The following is a 20,285-nucleotide window of genomic DNA, read 5'->3' on the forward strand; positions in this document are numbered from 1 at the left end:
TGGGCAGACAGACACATTTCTGTGCTCTTTCGTGACTTACTGTGTCTGACACACGTCAAGTCGTTGGCCTAAGACTTGCTAATTTCCCCATGATACATAGTAAACAAAAGAATAATGACCCACGACCTCAGATTTTAGTACTGCATACTTAATTGATTACGTTGGATATACTAAAAAGCTTTCTGAATTATTCCCTGTTTTCCCTTTTATAAAGAATTGCTCACATTCCGCGTTTTCAGCAGTTGTGTTTGATGTTGGTAAAATAATAATTACTTTGATTTAGAAAGCAAATAACATTTATATAATGAAAGGAGCTAAATTGTGTTTACTTTTCACTATAGCCTTAGAAAGTAAAGCCTACACTTACTGGTTGTGCTATACGAGGAATGCGTGATAGGCAGTCCGTCCTTTGTCCATGTGTACGTGATGTGCGAAGGGTTGCCGTGCGCACGAGCTGATACTATGAGCTGTTCGTGTTCTACGCCCACCGCTGTTGTTTGAGTCGTCTCGTCGAAGATTGGTGCATCTATAGATTTACATTTTTATAGTATTATAAAAGCTATTTATAAAAAAAAAATCTGTAATGTATGTAAGTAAGTTACGGTAAAGACGTAATATTAAATATTTTTTGTAATATTTATAAGAATTTTAAGCTTACTTAATTGTTGATCTGGGAATGGTGTCCAATGTTACTATTTACATATAATGTAGATACCTTAAATATATCTCCAACATATTTAATTATTAAATCCAATTAAACATACAAGTTAAAACTACACTATTGACAATACTATTTTTTTTTTATATCTACGTAACTTAATATTGTAAAATACGTACACAGAACTTTCAAAGTAAGTGCGTCATGCACACTCCTCTGTATCGCCTCGTTCATGGCCTGACAGGTGTATACTGCGCCATTGAGGTCCTTGCTTATGTTCAACTTGAGTTCTATCGTCGATACTGTACCGCCGTGAAGGCCTTTCTTCATTTTCATAGGGAGACCTGAGTAAAACATAGTAAGTCATACATGTTGAAGTCATATAATCTTAAATTAAAATCAATAGTTATACACGTTGAACAAATAAATAGCAGTTGACTCTTTAATATCCTTGATCGTCGTTTCATTATTAAAATAATAATCTAATACATATATATACAATTTTCGTGTCACAATGTTCGTTCCCATACTCCTCCGAAACGGTTCGGCAGATTCTTATGAAATTTTTTATGCATATTCAGTAAATCTGTGAATCGGACAACATTTATTTTTCATCCCCCTAAATGTTAAGGGTGGTCCCACTCGTAAATTTTGTTTTTTTTTCGACAAAACTTTTTGTTTTTATTTTATTATGATACAGCATACAAAAATACATACAACCCTTAATTGTCACCCCTCTACGATCAACCACTATTTTTGTTATAGTAGATTATAGTATAATAGAAGATTTTTATTGAACTAAAAAAAAAATTCCTAGAAATAATAACATGACATATTGTCAACAAAATAATCGTTTTGAAACAAAAAATGTGTTTGTTTGTTAAAAAATTGATTAACATTTAGATTATTTTACAATACTTATCATAAGGAATGTTGTATCAATCTTATTACGGTTTAGTTAAGGTTATAACAGTTTAACAAATGGTTATTTAAGACTCACCTTGCACAGGAATACCATCCCGCCACCATGATAGCGTGGCTGGCGGGTTGCTGCTCGCTGCATCGCAGAATAATGTAGATTCGATGCCTGGTCGGAGTTCCTCTGGGTCAGCTCTTACTTTTACTGCCTCGGGTGCGACTGTAGAAAAAGAAACACTAATATAAACTTTCATTGATTAATAAATTAATTGGATGCTTACTCCGGAATGAATACATTAATATTGAAAACTCTGGTTCCTATGAAGTTATCTCAAACTTGCTAAACTCACGCGTTTAATAATTCAAGATTCATTTAGACGTGTGATCCTTTGCGAATAGCTATCATATCTAAATATGAAATCAGGAAACGTCTTTGTTGATATAGTTTCGTGTAAGGTATGGTAATGAAGATAATGATATGTATTTATTATGTATATTTGCTTATTACCAATGGCGCTACAACCTATTTAGGTCTGAGACTCAGATTTCTGTATCTGTTTCATGATCATTTGTCAACCTAATAGACAAGTAGGTGATCAGCCTCCTGTGCTTGACTTTTTTACGGGTCTAAGGCAAGTCGGTTGCCTCACCATGGTTTCCTTCGCCGTTGAAGTGAATATTAAGTGCACACATAGACAGAAAGTCCATTGGTGCACAGCCGGGGGATAGAACCTACGACTTCAAGGATGAGAGTCGCACGCTGAAGCCACTAGTCCAACACTGCTCTATATTTAATGATTTCCATAACGCAAACGAAGGCATGCTTGTAGTAACTAAGGTATTTGATAAACACATTCTAGCCGTTTAACTATTTATTATTTATAAGCATTGCGCAGAAACAATGTACTTTCCATTCCATAATTCTCATACTCTGATGGAACTAAAGTCTGACACGACCCGAGAATCACTATAGAAGGCATAGCGCAAAACGGATTTGCGAGCCAACTTTCAAATTTTTGAAAATTTTGCTAAGAAATTTAAACATGAGATTTGAACGCGAGACCGCGTGCAATCAAAAACTGCAACTGCTAACTTCTGGAATAATACACGGTAATAAAACTATTGTTATGCTAAAATATAGATATAGCACTTCTTAAAAAAAGGGAAACTTCAACGCAAACAAAGAACAATGCCACTATACATTGTTTTGAGGATCGCTTTCAATGGAAGCTCTCAGGCCGCCTAACACCTTGAACATAACTGGAATTTTCGTTGGACTAGCAAACATTTATGTGAATAAAAATACTGGTTTTATAGTTGTATATAAAACAGTAAATCTAAACACAACACAATTATAAGCCCCGATTAAAATTAGAAATAGCTGGATCGAGATATTTTACTGCAACTGAACTATGTTCTAGACGTTCTCATATTGATTAAACTCAGCCCGTAACTTTAAACTTAGGAATTTAATTTACAAGTCTTTGTAATGTAAGTTAAATCGTTAGTTACCGAGTTTGGCGGCTAATTGATTTATTTTTAAACTACTTATTAAACTAAATGTTTAAAACCGCTTTGTATTGTACTGTATTTGTAACTAAAATGAGAGAATTGTATGGATATTTGTCTCCTATCTCTGTGGTGAAATTTGAATAGTATATTATTGTTAGTAGTATTAACATTATAATGGTTAATTGCGAAATGGCTCTAGTTTAGATAGTGTGTAGTTCCGTGACCTCCTAATAGGACAGGCGCAAGAATATTTCCGCGTCTTTTTCGTAGACAATTTTCTTTTAATAAGCCATCCTTGCGTGCCTAACACAGTTCATCGATTTTTATGTGTAAACAACAAATACAAGCGCTGTTATATGTGTGTACATTTAACACATAAATGACACAGGCCGTCGACTTTTTGGGTCTAAGGCAAGTCGGCTGCCTCACGATGTTTTCCTTCGCCGTTTGAGCGAATGCTAAATGCGCACATAGTCAGAAAGTCCATTGGTGCACAGCCGTGGGATCGAATCTACGACCTCATGGTTGAAAGTCAAATGCACAGGCTAAAACTGCTGGAAGTTTAAGGTAGAGAAGGATGATCCATTAATACTTACAGTGCACGTTCAATGTAACAGTTTCGAAGAGCGGTATCTCCGTCGCACTATTGGTAGCTTCACATCGATATTGCGCCTGATTATCAGTCACATTGGTCAGTATTGATATCTCGGATGACACCATCTTGTCTGTCGACTTTGTTACTGAATGGATCTGTGGAGAGAACTTAATTATAATAATAATAGAACCTTATTAACATGTTAACATGTAGTTTTACAAATAATCAGGCGACTCTGGCCGTATAAAAGTATATCATTTTTATTCAACAATCAAAAAAAATTATATACGTATGCTTATGTGTATTTGTGTGTTTAAGTGGTAGTTAATAATATTACTCCAGGCGTTCAATTATATCTACATTGACAAAAGAGCCCATCCATTTGTTTTAATTTAACTTAGGCATAGGTACGAACAATTAATTTTTATAGTTTTTTTACATAATATAATTATTAATTACCAAAGTATTTTGCATTACTTTATGACATTAACTTGCTGAAGTGGATTTTGAAAATAGAATAAAAAGTCATGGATAAAGTTAAAAATGAATATACGTATGCATTTTAAACTTAATTGCAATATTATTTAGCTTTAAACGAGCAATTTATTCCTTTCATGCAACGTGAAACCTTTTCATGTTTCTTAATAACTCCACTAACAAAGTGTATAAATCTACTACTGTCCACTGTGAGTGTTTATGGAAATGATTCATTTACATTAGACATGGAGTGGAAATAATTATATTACTACGCAGAGGAAATAGGCAAGTAGTCGGGAAATTGTAGAGTATAAGGACATAAAAAAGGTTGACGTTTGTGTATAATATATTCATATAACATTGTTTTAACACTCAGAGATATTGAGGTTTGACGGCTAAACCCATCATGGTTCAGTATTAACTTTATAATAACTATAAAGTCTTATAAAGTTTTGTTTCAATGATTGATTGATAATTTATAATAAATAGCTAATATTATAGTCAGTACAATAAGTGATGTAGATGCCTATTTTTGAGAGTCTTACATAAACATTCAGAGTGGAGACTTAGTTAGGGCTCAGTATGATTTCCGTATCTGGCCAGCATTAACGGCTGTTTGTCGCGTAGGTTCCAGTTAAAATTTTTCAACAAAAAAAAACGTCATTAACGTAATAAATATAACTATTAACTTCAATTAAACAAAAAGTATATTTTTAAGTTCAAGATCTTACCTTCTTATCATTCTTAAACCATGTAAGAGTAGCAAGTGGGTTTCCACCAGTGGAGACGCAGGCCAACTTCTGAACCGTACCAGCGGCTAGTGTGGTTCCAGGGATGTAGCCGGTGATCATAGGCGCTGAGGGAGGATCTGAAACAACAAGTCATATGTTTATATAGTCAATGTTAAAAAGACTTAGAAATTTTATTGGTAAGCTCCAATTCATGACGACGCACGTAAAACAAATAACTTTGAAGAGTTTTAACTTCAAACCTTACTGTAATCTAATTTTAAAGTTATTTTTAAAATACTGTATTCTAAACATTTTTCTTAAACGTACATATTTTAATCCAGTACAGTATTTACGCAAATAAAAAAAAATATTTTTATAATTTAAATTTTTTTCACGTCAAAAGTCTATTACTTGACTCATAAACAAAATATTGTAACTAAATAAAGTTCCGCTCTACATAAGTAATCACAGACGAAATCAAAGATTAATAGCAGCAACATTAGCTAAGATCTTTCAAAGCACTCATGTACGATTTCCAAACCCAGTGTCTTACTAGAGCGTAATTAATTGTTAATTAGAGGATTAACCGATAATTACAACTACACAGCGCGGTATAATATCAATTAGTTGTAAGGCTAATTATACACTAGAGACAGTACGAAAACACATTTGTATTTTTTCTACCATCTCGAGTATTTTAAACCTTTTATAGAAATTAGAACTAATTAGTTCTAATGTAGAATTAGAACGATAACACATCCAGTACTTTTAGACATTAAATAATCAAAGCTAATAATATAATAATGAATATTTAATTATTGCATTAAAAACATTCAATCTAGTTAGGAAATCGAGCGATATTAGCGCAGCAGTTGTAGATGCTACAACAGTTCGTAGCATGCCGTAGCCGATCGTAGCATTATTCGTAAATATACAGCGCGCCTGTAGTGGTGTTTTTGTCTATTTAATTATACGTTGATAAAATCTGCAAGAAATACCTTAATTTGATAAGTTTGAATAAAAGGTCGAATTGGGTGCGACCTGAAATCGTAAAATTACATTCCTTGAAACGTCTGATCGGAACACTACGTAAAATACCAGGCGTTTTATTCTTTCACCGAAATCGTAAATTCAATTTAGATCTGTACAATATTTGCGTTTGACGTTTATTGATATATTTCTTGAAATTTGTATTATACTCTATTCATATAGGTAACCAAGTACACATATAAACGTCAACGCAAAGATGTTAAATTGATTCTAAATAACCTAATTTGTTAATAATAAAAATTAAAAACCAAGAAAATATACCTACTTAATACTTAGATTTATTTTTCTTTTAATTCTGCTTGTGTGTAAAAATGTATATCAATTTATCTTTTTTGATTTATGTTACGTTATAATACTAATAAAAAAAGTTAGAAAAAGGATATATACACGGTTGAAAATCACAATCGAGTAGCCCGCAATATAGCAGCACACAACTCCCGCGGAGACTTTTTGTATGTAAGAAGTCGCTTAGGTCCGCCAAGCATCCGCAAATATACAATGTAAATACATAAATACCAATGAGGTAGACATATGACATAGCAAAAGAAAACAATAATAATAGAAATATATTAATAATGCATGGTTTCTAAAACGTTTTTATCTGATATCGTGTATTTATAGTTTTTGCACTATATAGACGTTTTTCCATAACTGAAATTTCATACATTCTATATTTTATAATCTCATAATTCATATTTACAATCGCCATAAACCAATTTCGAACGGTCGAGGTCGAAAAGATACCAAAATTAGCAACCTAAATAAACAACGTTAAAGATTACGTTCGTGTATCCACCAGCTTTAAGCTTATTTTCATTTTAATACAAACTCAAGAGACAAACTTAATAAAATTATAGTGCTATTATCAAATGAAGTAATAATATGCCCTTGTTTTTAACAAACGAAGCTTTGAAATTGTTCTTAAATGTGAGTTTTACGTGTGTTTGTTTGGAAATTGGTTTTAACATCTTAATATTTTCGTTTCGTTATGTTTGTTTAAGATTTGGTGATCGCACTTTAGAAGTCATTTGGGGCTAATTTGTTTTTAGTTATATTTGATGGTTTAATTAACTTGTAACTTTATTGATCTTTAATCAAGTTGCGAAAATCAATCAATAAATGTAGAGTTGAAAGCAAAAGCTTTATATTCATTTAAAAAACTAAACATTCAATTTTTTCAGAGATAAAATAGTAAATAAGCTAAAACAGTGTAAATTTAAGTACAATTAATAGAACATATTTAGAGTAATTACTAATAGTACCGAATCACACAAATAAAAATTAACGTTTCAAATATTTTTTTGAGATAAATATTCCAAATATATTAAATATATAGGTTCCTACTCGGGACTACTGCGTAACGTCGTTTAATTTGTATTCCATATGGTATATCTATTTTTATTTATATGATTTATTTGATTATTGCCATGTTTAGAGAAATACAATTTATTCTAGGACAAAATGGAGCGATCAAATCATAATAATAATTCTACAAATTACTTCTACTTAATAGAGATTAATAAAGCCAGTTGATTTAAACCGAGCAATCATTTTGCAATCTAACTGTAACATGCATTATGTACGGAAACATTTGAATTAATTGTATGAGCGAGCGGCTTTTTGCAATCATAAGTCTATATGCATTGTCAGATAATGTCTTTGAATATGTGGAATATCTTAGTTTTTGTTGGAATAATTTAGAACTGGATTAAAATGTTCTATATATTAGACCGAAAACAGTTTAAGTCGTTTGCAAAGGGAAGTATTGTGTGTCGTTTTGAGCTACAGTCAGCGTCAATCAGCTTTTATACTCGTAGAAACTTTTATATATATATTTCGTTATATGTCTATTTATGATAACCCATTAAAGCCGTCATTTAGTTGTTTAATGTAAAGTATGTCTGTAATCTGTAATTCTGACTTATAATAATGTTAAAACTATAAACTTAACAAAAAAACAGTTTATTAAATTTGACTAAAATGTGGCTTTATGTTAATAAATTACGAACCAATGAAAAGGATTTATTGAAATTTATACATGTGGAAGCAATCACTGCATATATTAGCAACACACGTTGGTACAACATGTCATTTAGTACATAGACAATAGGGTTGCCACTAATTATTTTAAAATGTTTTACATTACATTGTTCGAATAGATTCATTTATATAAATTAGTTTCGTTAATTAGTATCGTATAAGTTAGTTGTTTTAACATTTACATTAAAAGTCATAGACAGTAGGTTCATCTCATTAAATAGTCTCTGGTTTCCGTGACGTATTGATTGAAAGCGAGGCGTTGTATATTAAATAAATTAACGTTTACACCAAGAAGGTTTATTTTAGGTGATATTCAGTATCGACCGCAACAAGCTTATTACAACGGTCGAATACTATATAAATATAGTTTTATTTCCGTCTAACGACGCCATTTGACAACCCTAGAGCATGTAATGTATGCTCATAAATGGTAAGGTCCCGTAAATTAGGGGCAAACATTAGAGCGGTCAGCATGACGGCCGACTGTAAAGACGTGACGGGAATTTATAGAAAATGGCTGATATCGCTAACCCATTTATCGATATTTCCCTTTACTAAACGAATTTCGTGTAATCAGCGCTAATTTGGATGTGCTCAGTTTGCGTACACGGTTTAATTCTTTATTTGAGGATTACATAAGACCCTACCGTATACCGTCACGTATTCATTTGTAACCAAATCTCCGGGGAAAAAAATAATTTTAGGTTTGAAACATGTAGAATTGGCGAAAAACATGTAGAATTGGCTAAACACATGTAGAACTGGCTAAAACTGACTACAAATGCTTTGTTAGTAGAATTTTATCTTTGTGTCTTAAATGATCATCTAAATTGATAAACAATTTAAGTAGGATGAAAATAAAACTATAATTCCTAAATACACCATAAACACGGGTTTTGGAGCTAAGAAAAAAGTTTTTTTAGTGAAGGTTTACCTCAAACATCGTTGCTCGTTGCTAACTGAAAAAGCTGCTACTCTATATCTTACTGAAAGCTTTATTTTTATAAATCACTTTATTGTAAAGATAAAATAAACAAATATTATATGGAAAATGTAATACGCCTCCCATGAAGCCCAAAGCCTAAATCAGTAATAGGTATCAATTATCATATACGCGCGTACAAATTTACTCAGAGAAGCACCATTTACGCGTGTCTTGCGCACCCTTAATATTATTGCATGTGAGACGGATATATTAAGTTGCACACGGCCTGAATTCACAAAAATTGCATTATTTATAATTAGTAATAAAAAGGGTTTTATATTTTATGTTTTCTTGTTTTGTTTATATTATGTTTTTATATTAATACTAGCTGACCCGGAAAAACGTTGTTTTACCCAATGTATATTATTTCTAGGAAACATTTTTTAGTCCAATAAAAATAACTATCTACTATAATAAAAAAAGGGTTGATCGTAGAGTGGTGAAAACGAACGTTGTGACACGAGAATATCATATAAATAGAAATTTTCTATTGTATTAGTATTAAGTTACTGAAAAAGTAGGAAATACAATATTAACCATCAAAGGCATTTGAAAATATCGCTAACAAACTATTTAATGTGAACTTGTAGTGAGTGTGTGTATCTAGAATATGAAATATCAAACGGTGGAAGCAATTAGGAAATAAAGTGATCAAAAAAGCTTAAAAAAATATAATTTGTCGGACAGTGTGGAGTTGCAGCAATTAATTCCACTCACTCATTACATTAATGAGTGGAACGTGCCAGGGCGGCCGAGCCAGCTCAATCGATACTCACTAACCGGACGCCCGGCGTTGTTTAGGAAATTGTGTAAGTATTTTAGGTTGTTATAAAGACTAAACACATATTTTTGAAGTTATACTTCTTTTGGCGCGTTAGGGAAAAATTATAATAGTATTTTTTTACCAAGCGCGCGCACACCGTCACAAAAATCCGACACTCTGCAGTTAGCATAGTCAACATTTTAAAATAAAAAATGTCTTTCTTTAATTATGTAAAAATATTTTTTGTGATATTTAAATAAAATTTATTTAACTAGATAATGCGTTATAATAAAACTTTCAATGTATTAAATACCTTTTTTCTATTGTTAGTGTAATTTTTTCTACAAACATAGAATAAGGCGAAAGATTTAAAAAGATTTTTATCATGTTACGCCAAAGTATAACTTCTAACATGTACATAAGTACACACACGTTTTTTTAAACCAACTAGAATACAGTAAACTGAACGTTTGTGAACACAATTTACAATCAAATGTAAATCTAATATATAAAATTCTCGTGTCACAATGTTAGTTACCATACTCCTCCGAAACGGCTCGACCGATTCTTATGAATTTTTTTATGGATATTCAGTAAGTCTGAGAATCGGACAACATCTGTTTTTCCTCCCCCTAAATGTTAAGGGTGGTCCCACCCCTAAATATTTGTTTTTATTTTTAGACAAAACTTTTTGTATTTATTTTTATATGATACAGCATACCAAAATACATACGACCCTTAATTGTCACCCCTCTACGATCAACCCCTATTTTTTATTATAGTAGACAGTTATTTTTATTAAACTAAAAAAAAGTTTCCTAGAAATAATATACATGGCAAAACGACGTTTGCCCGGTCAGCTAGTAATGTATAAAATTAGTTTCAAGTAACAATAAAACGCGAAAAACAGATAAATCTGTTCATATATACAAGTCATGTATATTCAAGCCTAGTTTTAAAGACACTCCCACCCCTGGGGAATGACTTAAGAGTGATTTAAGTTAATTGCCCTCCTCTTAAATGCTTAGACAGGTGTACTTAGACGGAATCGTTTTATTTTATGCGTTGAGATCTTTGTTTAGTAAATTGGCTTTAAGAATAGTTTGTAACATTTTGGATTATTTTATTAATCCTACTTTATACACTTCAATAAAAAACTTTGTATTAAGGTGTGAAATGTGATGACGGACATGTGATGAAGGAAAATGGAAAATTGTGGCGAGGATGAGAGACAAGTGGAAGAATTTAGAGGTCGGAGGTCGAGTATTAATGTTAAACATAATGACATGGACTTAATGTAATCTAATGTGGTACTCGAATACATGCTATTTTCATTTTTATATTGGTAGTGTATGCATACATGTAGAAGTACGTCGTGTTCGTTTCCAATACTCCTTCGAAACGGCTCGACCGATTCTTATGAAATTTTTTATTCATATTCAATAAGTCTGAGTATCGAATAACATCTATTTTTGATCCCCCTAAATTTTTATTTATACTTTTTAGACAACATTTTTTGTTTTTATTTTTTTATGATACAGCATCCAAAATTACATACAAACCTTAATTTTCACCCCTCTACGATGGACCCCTATTTTTAATTTGTTAATTAAAAACTTATGACTTGAACTCGGAGGTTTATATAGAGAAAAATACACAGAAAAACCTAAAAAGTTTTGATTCCGAAAAACTGAACTCTGGAGTAGCATAGCAAAATGTTCCATGTTGATATGTACTAAAAAGGTAGGCTAAGTAAAATCACATTAAGGAGAAACGAAGTTCGCGGGGGCAGCTAGTAAATGATAAAAAATTAAACACAGCTAAAACAGTACATCAATTCGAAACAGTATTTCCTGTGATTGGCAAGTGAGACTAGACAAATTCTCCATTTTTAAAGTAAATAATAAATAATTTACTAAGATCTTAACCATGTTAAATCGCGAATGCCTGCGAAATACACCCTTTCAGCTACTTAGGATGCAAGTTTCAAACATTATCAACGATGGGAGTCTTTAAGTAGTTGCAAACTTCCGCAAAATTATAAGAAATAGATAAAATGTAGTACAGTTATGTTAAACGCTATCGCGAAGATCAAAGCCTGGTGTAAGCGTTTACAGCATGGCAAACTTGTTATCTCGAAGTCATTAATCATGCCTCTGTTTTGGTACAAGTTACAAGCTTATAAAAGTATGCGATCGCGCCAGCGTGTAATTAAAATTTGTAACTTTTAAAAAGAGAAAAAAGTGATTGCTTTATTTATCAAAACTTGGATTATTAAAATCTTGGATTTCCTTTATAATAAAATGAATCGTGTTTTTTGAAGTTATACTTCTTTAGGCGCGTTATGAAAAATTGATGAGAGTGAAATTTTACAATGCGCGCGCACCGTGACACAAAATTAACAGAATGAAGTTGCCCACGGAAGATGTTACGGCATTGGATGCCGTTACATCTTCCGTGGGCTTCCGTTATGTAAGAGAATAATAATAAATATTTATTTATTTATTAAATTTTTCAAATGTAAACTGAACTTTATTGACTATAATGACTCCTTTTCCAGACTTTGATTATTTAATTGTAATTAATTATTTGCATGCAATCAAAACTATTTTTAATAATGCCTAAGAAGTATAACTTCTTACGCGCGTACATAAGTACACGGACCCTTTTTTTAGCTTATAAACGATATAAGCTTTTATTTAAATTATGTTAAAAAGGCAATTTGTAACAGTTTAAAAAGCTTGAAAACGCCTTATTTAATTATCTTTGATTTCCCCTTAATATTAGAATCGTGGTTAATTTTTCGCTCACATAATATTTAAATTACATTAAAAAAGCACTGCTAATACTGTTTACAATGAATTTTATGGGCAATTGAGAACATAAAATACGGATAGAACAAAACATTTAGACGAGTTTGAGACCATTAATGAACTTTTACGACGCAATTGAAAATTAAAGATCGTATTGTGGAAACAATAACAAATTATAACTGTCGATTAACCGTAATAGCTATTTCAGTGATTAATTTATATCAATTTTATGAAGATTTTTATTTGAAATGTTTAAAAAATAGGATACAAATTATTACTTTAATTTATTTAAATCAATTATTCGTAACAAAATAACAATAAATGTGTTAATTTATTATAAATAAATATCATATTATTATTTGTACTATATCACAGCGATTAAACAAACCACTAAATATTATATCGCTTAAGCTTCTAAACCACACCAAGCCATTAAAGACGAACAAAAACGTATATTCAGATATGAATGAATAGACTTGGAAAACATTTGTAATGTAACACAACTTTTTGCCGTGGCATCTCGCGCAAAAACTTTTATGGTATTATAACAGTATTTGATAAATGCATCTTCTAGGGAAGATACAACATAATGTTTAATAACAATAAGAATCCAGGGGTATTTCTTAATCCTAAAGGAATTCGATTTCTTGATCTGCTTCATTTATCACATTTTAGTCTGACTTTTTTCCTGAGATGACATCTGTTTTTAAGGTGTAGAGGCACGTCGGCTACATTATAAGAACATGTCTTAGTTTTTTTTTTTATAGAACAAGGGGCAAATGGGCAGGAGGCTCATCTGATGTTAAATAATACTACCCATGGACACTCTCAAAGCCAGATAGCTCGCGAGTGCGTTGCCAGCCTTTTAATAATTTGTCAATCTTTCTTGAAGACCTTAAGTAGAATTAGTTCGGAAATACTTCAGCGGTTATCTGGTTCCACATAGTGGAGGTGCGCGGCAAAAACTACCTTGAAAAACGCTCAGTTGTGGAACGACGGACGTCGAGGTGATACGGATGGTATTTTGTATTCTGCCTCGACTCCTGATGATAAAACTCAGCTGGAGGTATTAATCTGACAAAAGATACACAAGTGCACAACCAGGGTCCGAATCCTAGTGCAGATAATCCACCAAATACCACGAGATTACTTCCTGTGTAAGGCTTTATCAATAACTAATATAAAACCAATCCCGATATTAAATCCTAGATACGAACTTCAATTTAGTCTGAAAGTTAACCTGCGTGTTACGGGTGCCAATATCACAACTCCACGATTGACATAAATATAGGAAAACTTAAATCTTATAACTTTTCAGATTTTAAATTGAGTTACTTAAAATTGATTTTTAACAGGTTATTTTATTAATGTATTAACAACATTATTTGTTTTTTCAAGTAAAAGTCTATATATTCATAAAGACCTGTAAAGCCGTTTTGACACATTATTGAGACTCATTAGTTAAACGGAATAATTAAAAAGTTACAAACAATGTTCTAATTAAGAAAGAGTCGATTTGAATATTATGAAAAAAATTAATCAGTGGCACTACAAACTTCTTAGGTCTGGGCCTCAGAATTCTGTTTCTGTTTCATGATCATTTGTCAATGTAATAGGCAAAAGTAGGTGGGTCTGAGGTTTTGGGTCTGAGGCAAGCCGGTTTCCTCACGATGATTTCCTTCACCGTTCGAGCGAATGTTAAATGCGCACATAAAAAAAAATCCATCCGGGGATCGAACCTACTACTTTAGGGATGAAGGTCGCACTTAGAAGCCACGAAGCCAACAAGGCTTTTGATATAAATAAAAGTATTTCGTTAACAATGTTGAATGTCCAATTCCAGTCATGTAAGTTCTTTAAGATAGTTACTACCTTTAAAAATAATTCAAATCCACCAAAAAATGCTAAAGGCTTTCACGCAAAGTATATACCTCAATACGTTGTATTCAAGCGAGGGGCTGCATTTGAAAACTGAATTTTTTCGTGATTGAATGTTTTTTAGAGCAAAAAAGCTTTCAGGAAAAAGGCTTTGACGCTTGAATATGGGTGTAATGTGGAAAAATGATTTTCAAGAGTAATTGATCACATTTATGTGAAGTTAGGTCATATTTCTGTCTGGTATGTGGTGGTACAGAGATATAGAAATATATTCTCTATTAAAATTAGTAATTCAAGAACTCTACTATTTTGTATATATATTGTCTAGATAAAAGTCAGTATTAATCGTAGCTCATAGCAGTTCCAACTCACGTTTCGAATGCCGCGTCTCGTTCCGGTAACTGAAGCCTTTCTTTAAATAAATATATTGAAAAGTCTTAACATTTAAATTAGATTCAGATAATTTCCTTGTTACTTACATTCTGCTGTATTAAAAAGTAAATTAAGAATCTACGCTAATAAAAAATATATAGTGTCGTAAACAATTGTCAAAAACTTATCACTAGTTTAGTATAGTTACTATATTCATGTATTATATAATAGTTAAATATATTGATATGTCAAAAACTCACATAGCACGTTAATAGTGTGAGAAGCGACGGTTATTTCAGTTAACTGTGAATTGACGCCATGGCACACCACTGTCACGGAACGTCGATTCGGCTCCACCACCGCTGTTATGTTTGATGTTGTTATCCAGCCTCCTGAAAAGAACATCGTATTACATTAATAAAACAGATTGGCAGAAAATAAAAGTTTCAGTTAAAGTTATTATTAGTAGTTAAAGAACTTGTGGACCTAATAGAAAGTTTATCTAGAAATTTCAATGCCTTAATCTTTCGTTCACTGATCGAGATTTAAATTTCATAGCCGAGTTTAATCTTTCTATATAAAAATAAAGATGAATAAATAATGTACATACAGTAAACACTCCTATAACACTGCAGATTGGTTTCGCGTTTTAGGTAACGCGTTGTAGGAGTATTCTCGCATAACGCGCTTATATGACCCCGTATAAGGCCTTATGTATAAATGATTCACGTTTCACTTTTCTCATTAAAGGGGATTTAAATCGATAATTAAGAAAAAAACTGTGTTATGAACGAAATATGTGCGTTCAAATAATTATAAATGTCACAGTACAGAAATAAAACGTGTGAAATCCCCGCGTTATTTGAGGGAATACCCGTGTTTTACGAGGGTCTGGAATCACGTAATATAAAAATGCGTTATAAGAGTACCGTGTTATAAGATTCACTGTTTTGCTGAAAATGTGCAACCTAAGAATAAGGTTTAGTTTTAGGGCTTTTTTGTTTAGCCCCAAGTATTTCTTATTTGTTACGTACCCTCAGGCGATATAACAGTCCGGTTGCTGGCCTCTTTGTGATTTTTCCCGAGCACTAGCCATTTAATCTCCGGAGCAGGGTTCGAAGGAGCCGTGGTACATGTGAGTGGTACTGGATCACCCACGCGTGCTTCCGTAGGTCCAGATATAGTCACATGAGCGGGAGCAACTGCAAAAACATACAAATATTAATACATAATAGAGAATTTTGAAAATTATTAAAATAAATAAATAATAGTCATTGTTAATTTAATTCTAATTATGAAATTTTAATGGTAATATATTATTTAAGAAACAACACACAAGTAGTGTACAGGGGAAATAAATCTATAATCCTTCCATACTCGCCTTTACCTTGCCGCCTCTAAGTGCGCATTGCAATTGGAATTTAGGAGCAAAAATCACTAACAAACTATTACATTAGATTATGTTTATTTATTTATTTAATTATAAGTAATCTTACAGCTAACATACATAATATTACAAAACAAACACTTATACAGTACAAAAAGCCAAAACAGATTACATAGATATACAATATTATATAAGAAAAATGAAACAAATAAGCGCATCAATAGAAAAAATATATACAGAGAACTGAAATTTAATATTTAAAACAAAAAACAATACCAAATACAACCTAAACAAAATTCGAGTCTTCCCGCCCCTTCAAATATTTTCTCACATGTTCCTTGGTGAGGTGGAAAATATCAAATTCCTCATAATTAGTGTTATAGTTAGATAAAACCCGAAACATTGGTGAATTATGCAGGTAATTCGAGTTCGTACGAGGCACATGGAACAATTTTGAGTGTCTTGTCGCATATTGAGAAGGAATTTTAAAAGAAATTAACGACAGCAAATAGGGGCTATCGATCCGCCCATTAAGAATACCATGTAAAAAAAGCAGGTCTTGCTGACTTCGCCGACTTTCTAATGAGTCTAAATTAAAATAATTGCAAGAATGCGCATAACTATCGAAGCATTGGTATTTTTTAAAACTAAGGAATTTTACAAACTTTTTTTGTATATTTTCTATTGCTTTTTTATACTTAGTATAATATGGAGACCACATAACACTCGCATACTCCAGCACGCTTCTAACATAAGCAAAATATAAGCTTTTAATGCAATGTATGTTATTAAATGTCTTGCATGACCGCTTGCATGTTCTCCCACAAATTATCTTTTCATATGTAAGCATGTATTGTCTTATAAATGTTTTTCCTTAGGTAAGTCCACTTCAATAGAATATAAAGTCTGATCCTAGAAGCTAGACTTGTAGCTACAAGGATGTGCCTATTTTTCAGACGCCCAACTTGGCAACTTAAACAATTTATCAAGCTTCAAGTTTCGAAATTTAAAACTAGTTTCACTATTAGTTAAGCGATTTTCGCTATAATTTATTCCGTACCACGTTTTATTTGTATCATGCACCAATTTTAAAGATACTCATCTGTTTTCGAAATGTAATTTAACATTAAACAACCCGGTTCTTCCAAGCAACCAGTAACTGATACCAGTCGTATATGTCTCAATAGTAAATATTAGCTATAAACTGAGCTGTTATTAGTAAAGTTTACGACTTGTAGGAATTAAAACTAGTTAATATTGATAAGAATGGACGACTTTTTTTGGTCAATTACAGCAAAAGAAAAAGTATTTAAGAAACTCAAATCTGCCTGCATTTTTATTTACCCTTTATGAGATTTTAATACAAAAACTTCATCACTTAGGCCAAAATATTTTCGTTATGATTCTGACCACTTGACATATTAAGTTAGCGAATCCCCGGAGGGTAATTTCATAAATCGAGTGTGCTAGCGATACCACCAAAGCAATAGAACAAAATTTAATCAAATATATTGAGTCCCATCTAGGATTTCTTTTCTCTATTTTGTAAGGCGAATTTAATACTAACAGTATCTTGCAATGGGAAATATATAAAATATCAGACTTCACCTGACGGTACAAAATAAAAAACTTTTAAACATTTTTCTTTGCGAATCGCGAGCCGAGTTCGTCAAAGAGCAACACAAACAAAACGGGGAATAATTCCTAAGTTAAACAGAAAAAGGACAAAGTGAAGATCCTAAAGGCCCTTTGACTAGTGAGCCGTAGTTGAAAGTATTTTTTAGGATTCAATGTTATTTACTGACGGAGTTGCGTTAATAAACGATAAGATGGCAGAGTGTGGTACAAGGGAAAGGAATATCACCTAAAAATTAATTATACGGATAATGTCGTGAAAGCCAAGATTAAAAACTCTAGTTAATTAATTATAACTTCAGGCTATGCAGGATATAAAAATGAGTGTGAAACATAATTATGAGCGACTACCGTCTGACGAAGGAGGTCAACAAACTTTGTTTTTTTAATTCAAATTCAAAATCATTTATACATATAGGTTACATAAATGTACACGTATAAACGCCGAATAAGAAATACATATTCAAGGTTTCCAATTTTACATTTACGGCCAGTTCTTCAATCGCCAAAATTTTTGTTTTATAAAATGTTTTTAAGAAATTGCAACCATTAACACAATGTTCCACATTACACCTTAAGTAATTAATGGTTAATTAATAATAAAAAACAATGATTTGCAGTAGTTGAAAACCCTATCAGCAGTAGGCATGGTGAAATAGGGGCAAGCTTACATTCTCGTGGAAACAGCACGCAAATACATAGTCGAAAAACTAACATCACCGCATACACGAATTCAAGTCCGACCAGTCACCACAAGTAGCACCCGTTCACGAATATGACGAGCCATCGTTCTTTTAATACTTTTTAAAACATGTAATTCTAAGTAAAGTTACGTCATAGCACTAAACTCTTATTCATAAGTAAAGATGTATGTGTATAACTTGTACCATGGCACATAGAAATCACTTCACATTTGACTACACTTGAGTCTGATAGGGTTATTTTGTCAAAGGATTACGAAATTCTGTAGATAACGCGATGTCGTCTACATATATCACTTTAATTTAAAATAAATATCATTAATAGCACTTAAACGTAATTTACTCCCACGTCTTGAAATAAACCTTTTAATGCTTCCACTCTACTTTTAGTTAACTAATAGTTCAGATCCCACCTAAAAATAATAATAGACAAGTTTGAAAATATAAATAATAAAGTTACTTCTTAACAAGTTTTCTAAATATAACTTTAATAATTAATCGTTTGATCGAAAAATAATTTGATAGTTTTTAAAACCTTCACGTAGTAAAATACTATCTTAGTTTTCCTTTTTAAAATCCTGAATAATTTCGAAAAAAAAAACATACCTACCAAACTGACTAGATTTACCAAAACATATTCATAATTTCATACATATACGCAACCCATTTTAAATATTACATCACATCACATTTTTTAATAAGCAAGTAGGATTTCTACTTGTTCACGATGTTTACCTTTTCCTATAAAATAAATCCATTAAATATTTGAGAGACAAGTATGTCTCGACTCAAGTGTTAATTGCGCACATAAAAGAGCCGGCCTATAACAACTGCCATTTTCTTTGAAATATTAGTCTCTATACTTACATAGTACAGTGAGATCGATTTCAGCCTTCAACGTGTTGCTGATCATAATGTTCTTAGCTTCACACGTATACCGAGCCTTATTGTCCGAAGCGTCAGCCTTAAATGATAGGACGTTCTCCGACATACGACCGCTCGTTCTGAAAATTAAATCAATTCATTAATAATAAAAACTTTATCAATGACAGAAATAGGTTGCAAAAAAATCATCTATCGCTTGTCCCTACACTGGAGTCTCTGTGTTGTGGGTAACTAGATAATAATATTCCGTGGTACATGGTACATGTTTTTTTAGAAAGACAAATTAGTTTTAGTGTTACAACTAATCAAACACAAGTCGAATAAAACATTGAGTATGCATGAATGCGTGTTTGGGTGAATGCATTAGAAAGTGTAGCTGAGATTTGTTATAAGCGTGATGTGTTATAATAAAACATCTACTTAAAAAGAACATTTATTGATTTCCTGTTAGGCTATAAGACCTAAACTTAAATTAATATTTAACTTGACTATTTAAAACATTTCCAAAGCTTGCAGAATCTCTACAACAAACTAGAGGGCTACACGCGATATCGTCGTCTCCCTCTAACTCAATTACATCCAGCTCAGGTGGGCCTCGGCCCATCTAAAGTTAACCAACTTAATAATTTCGAGTGAGCTCCCACAAATACTAACCTAACGATATCAAATATCAAACTATCTCGGATGGTGCGGTTTTGCGGTGTGTACCTTTGTCATAGTAAAAATTTATAGCGTATCCAGAATTGGGGTCAAATATGCGTTATTAATAGCATATTTGCGTTTATTTTTAGCTACTATTATTCTGACTTTAAATTTATTTCGCTAGTCGGAGATAGGTGATACTTTGACAAACTTTTGTATTATGCTATTAAATTATCGGTTAAA

At 32.0% G+C, this 20,285-nt stretch overlaps 1 protein-coding gene across 3 annotated transcripts in view; it reads right to left on the reverse strand.

The window, feature by feature from the left end:
• Window positions 1-20,285, reverse strand: part of LOC125052265 (nephrin) — a 156,691-nt gene that overhangs the window by 15,335 nt on the left and 121,071 nt on the right. For all 3 annotated transcript variants that reach the window (XM_047652992.1, XM_047652991.1, XM_047652993.1), the window contains exons 9-16: window positions 19,383-19,519; window positions 15,827-15,994; window positions 15,053-15,184; window positions 4,892-5,028; window positions 3,685-3,838; window positions 1,659-1,796; window positions 838-1,002; window positions 368-526 (exon numbers count right to left, since the gene is read on the reverse strand). In XM_047652992.1, the coding sequence (XP_047508948.1) occupies window positions 368-526; window positions 838-1,002; window positions 1,659-1,796; window positions 3,685-3,838; window positions 4,892-5,028; window positions 15,053-15,184; window positions 15,827-15,994; window positions 19,383-19,519 (1,190 nt within the window). The remainder of the gene's footprint in view (window positions 1-367; window positions 527-837; window positions 1,003-1,658; window positions 1,797-3,684; window positions 3,839-4,891; window positions 5,029-15,052; window positions 15,185-15,826; window positions 15,995-19,382; window positions 19,520-20,285) is intronic.

This window comes from Pieris napi, chromosome 9, assembly GCF_905475465.1.
Source record: "Pieris napi chromosome 9, ilPieNapi1.2, whole genome shotgun sequence".
Classification (NCBI taxonomy): Eukaryota; Metazoa; Arthropoda; class Insecta; order Lepidoptera; family Pieridae; genus Pieris; species Pieris napi.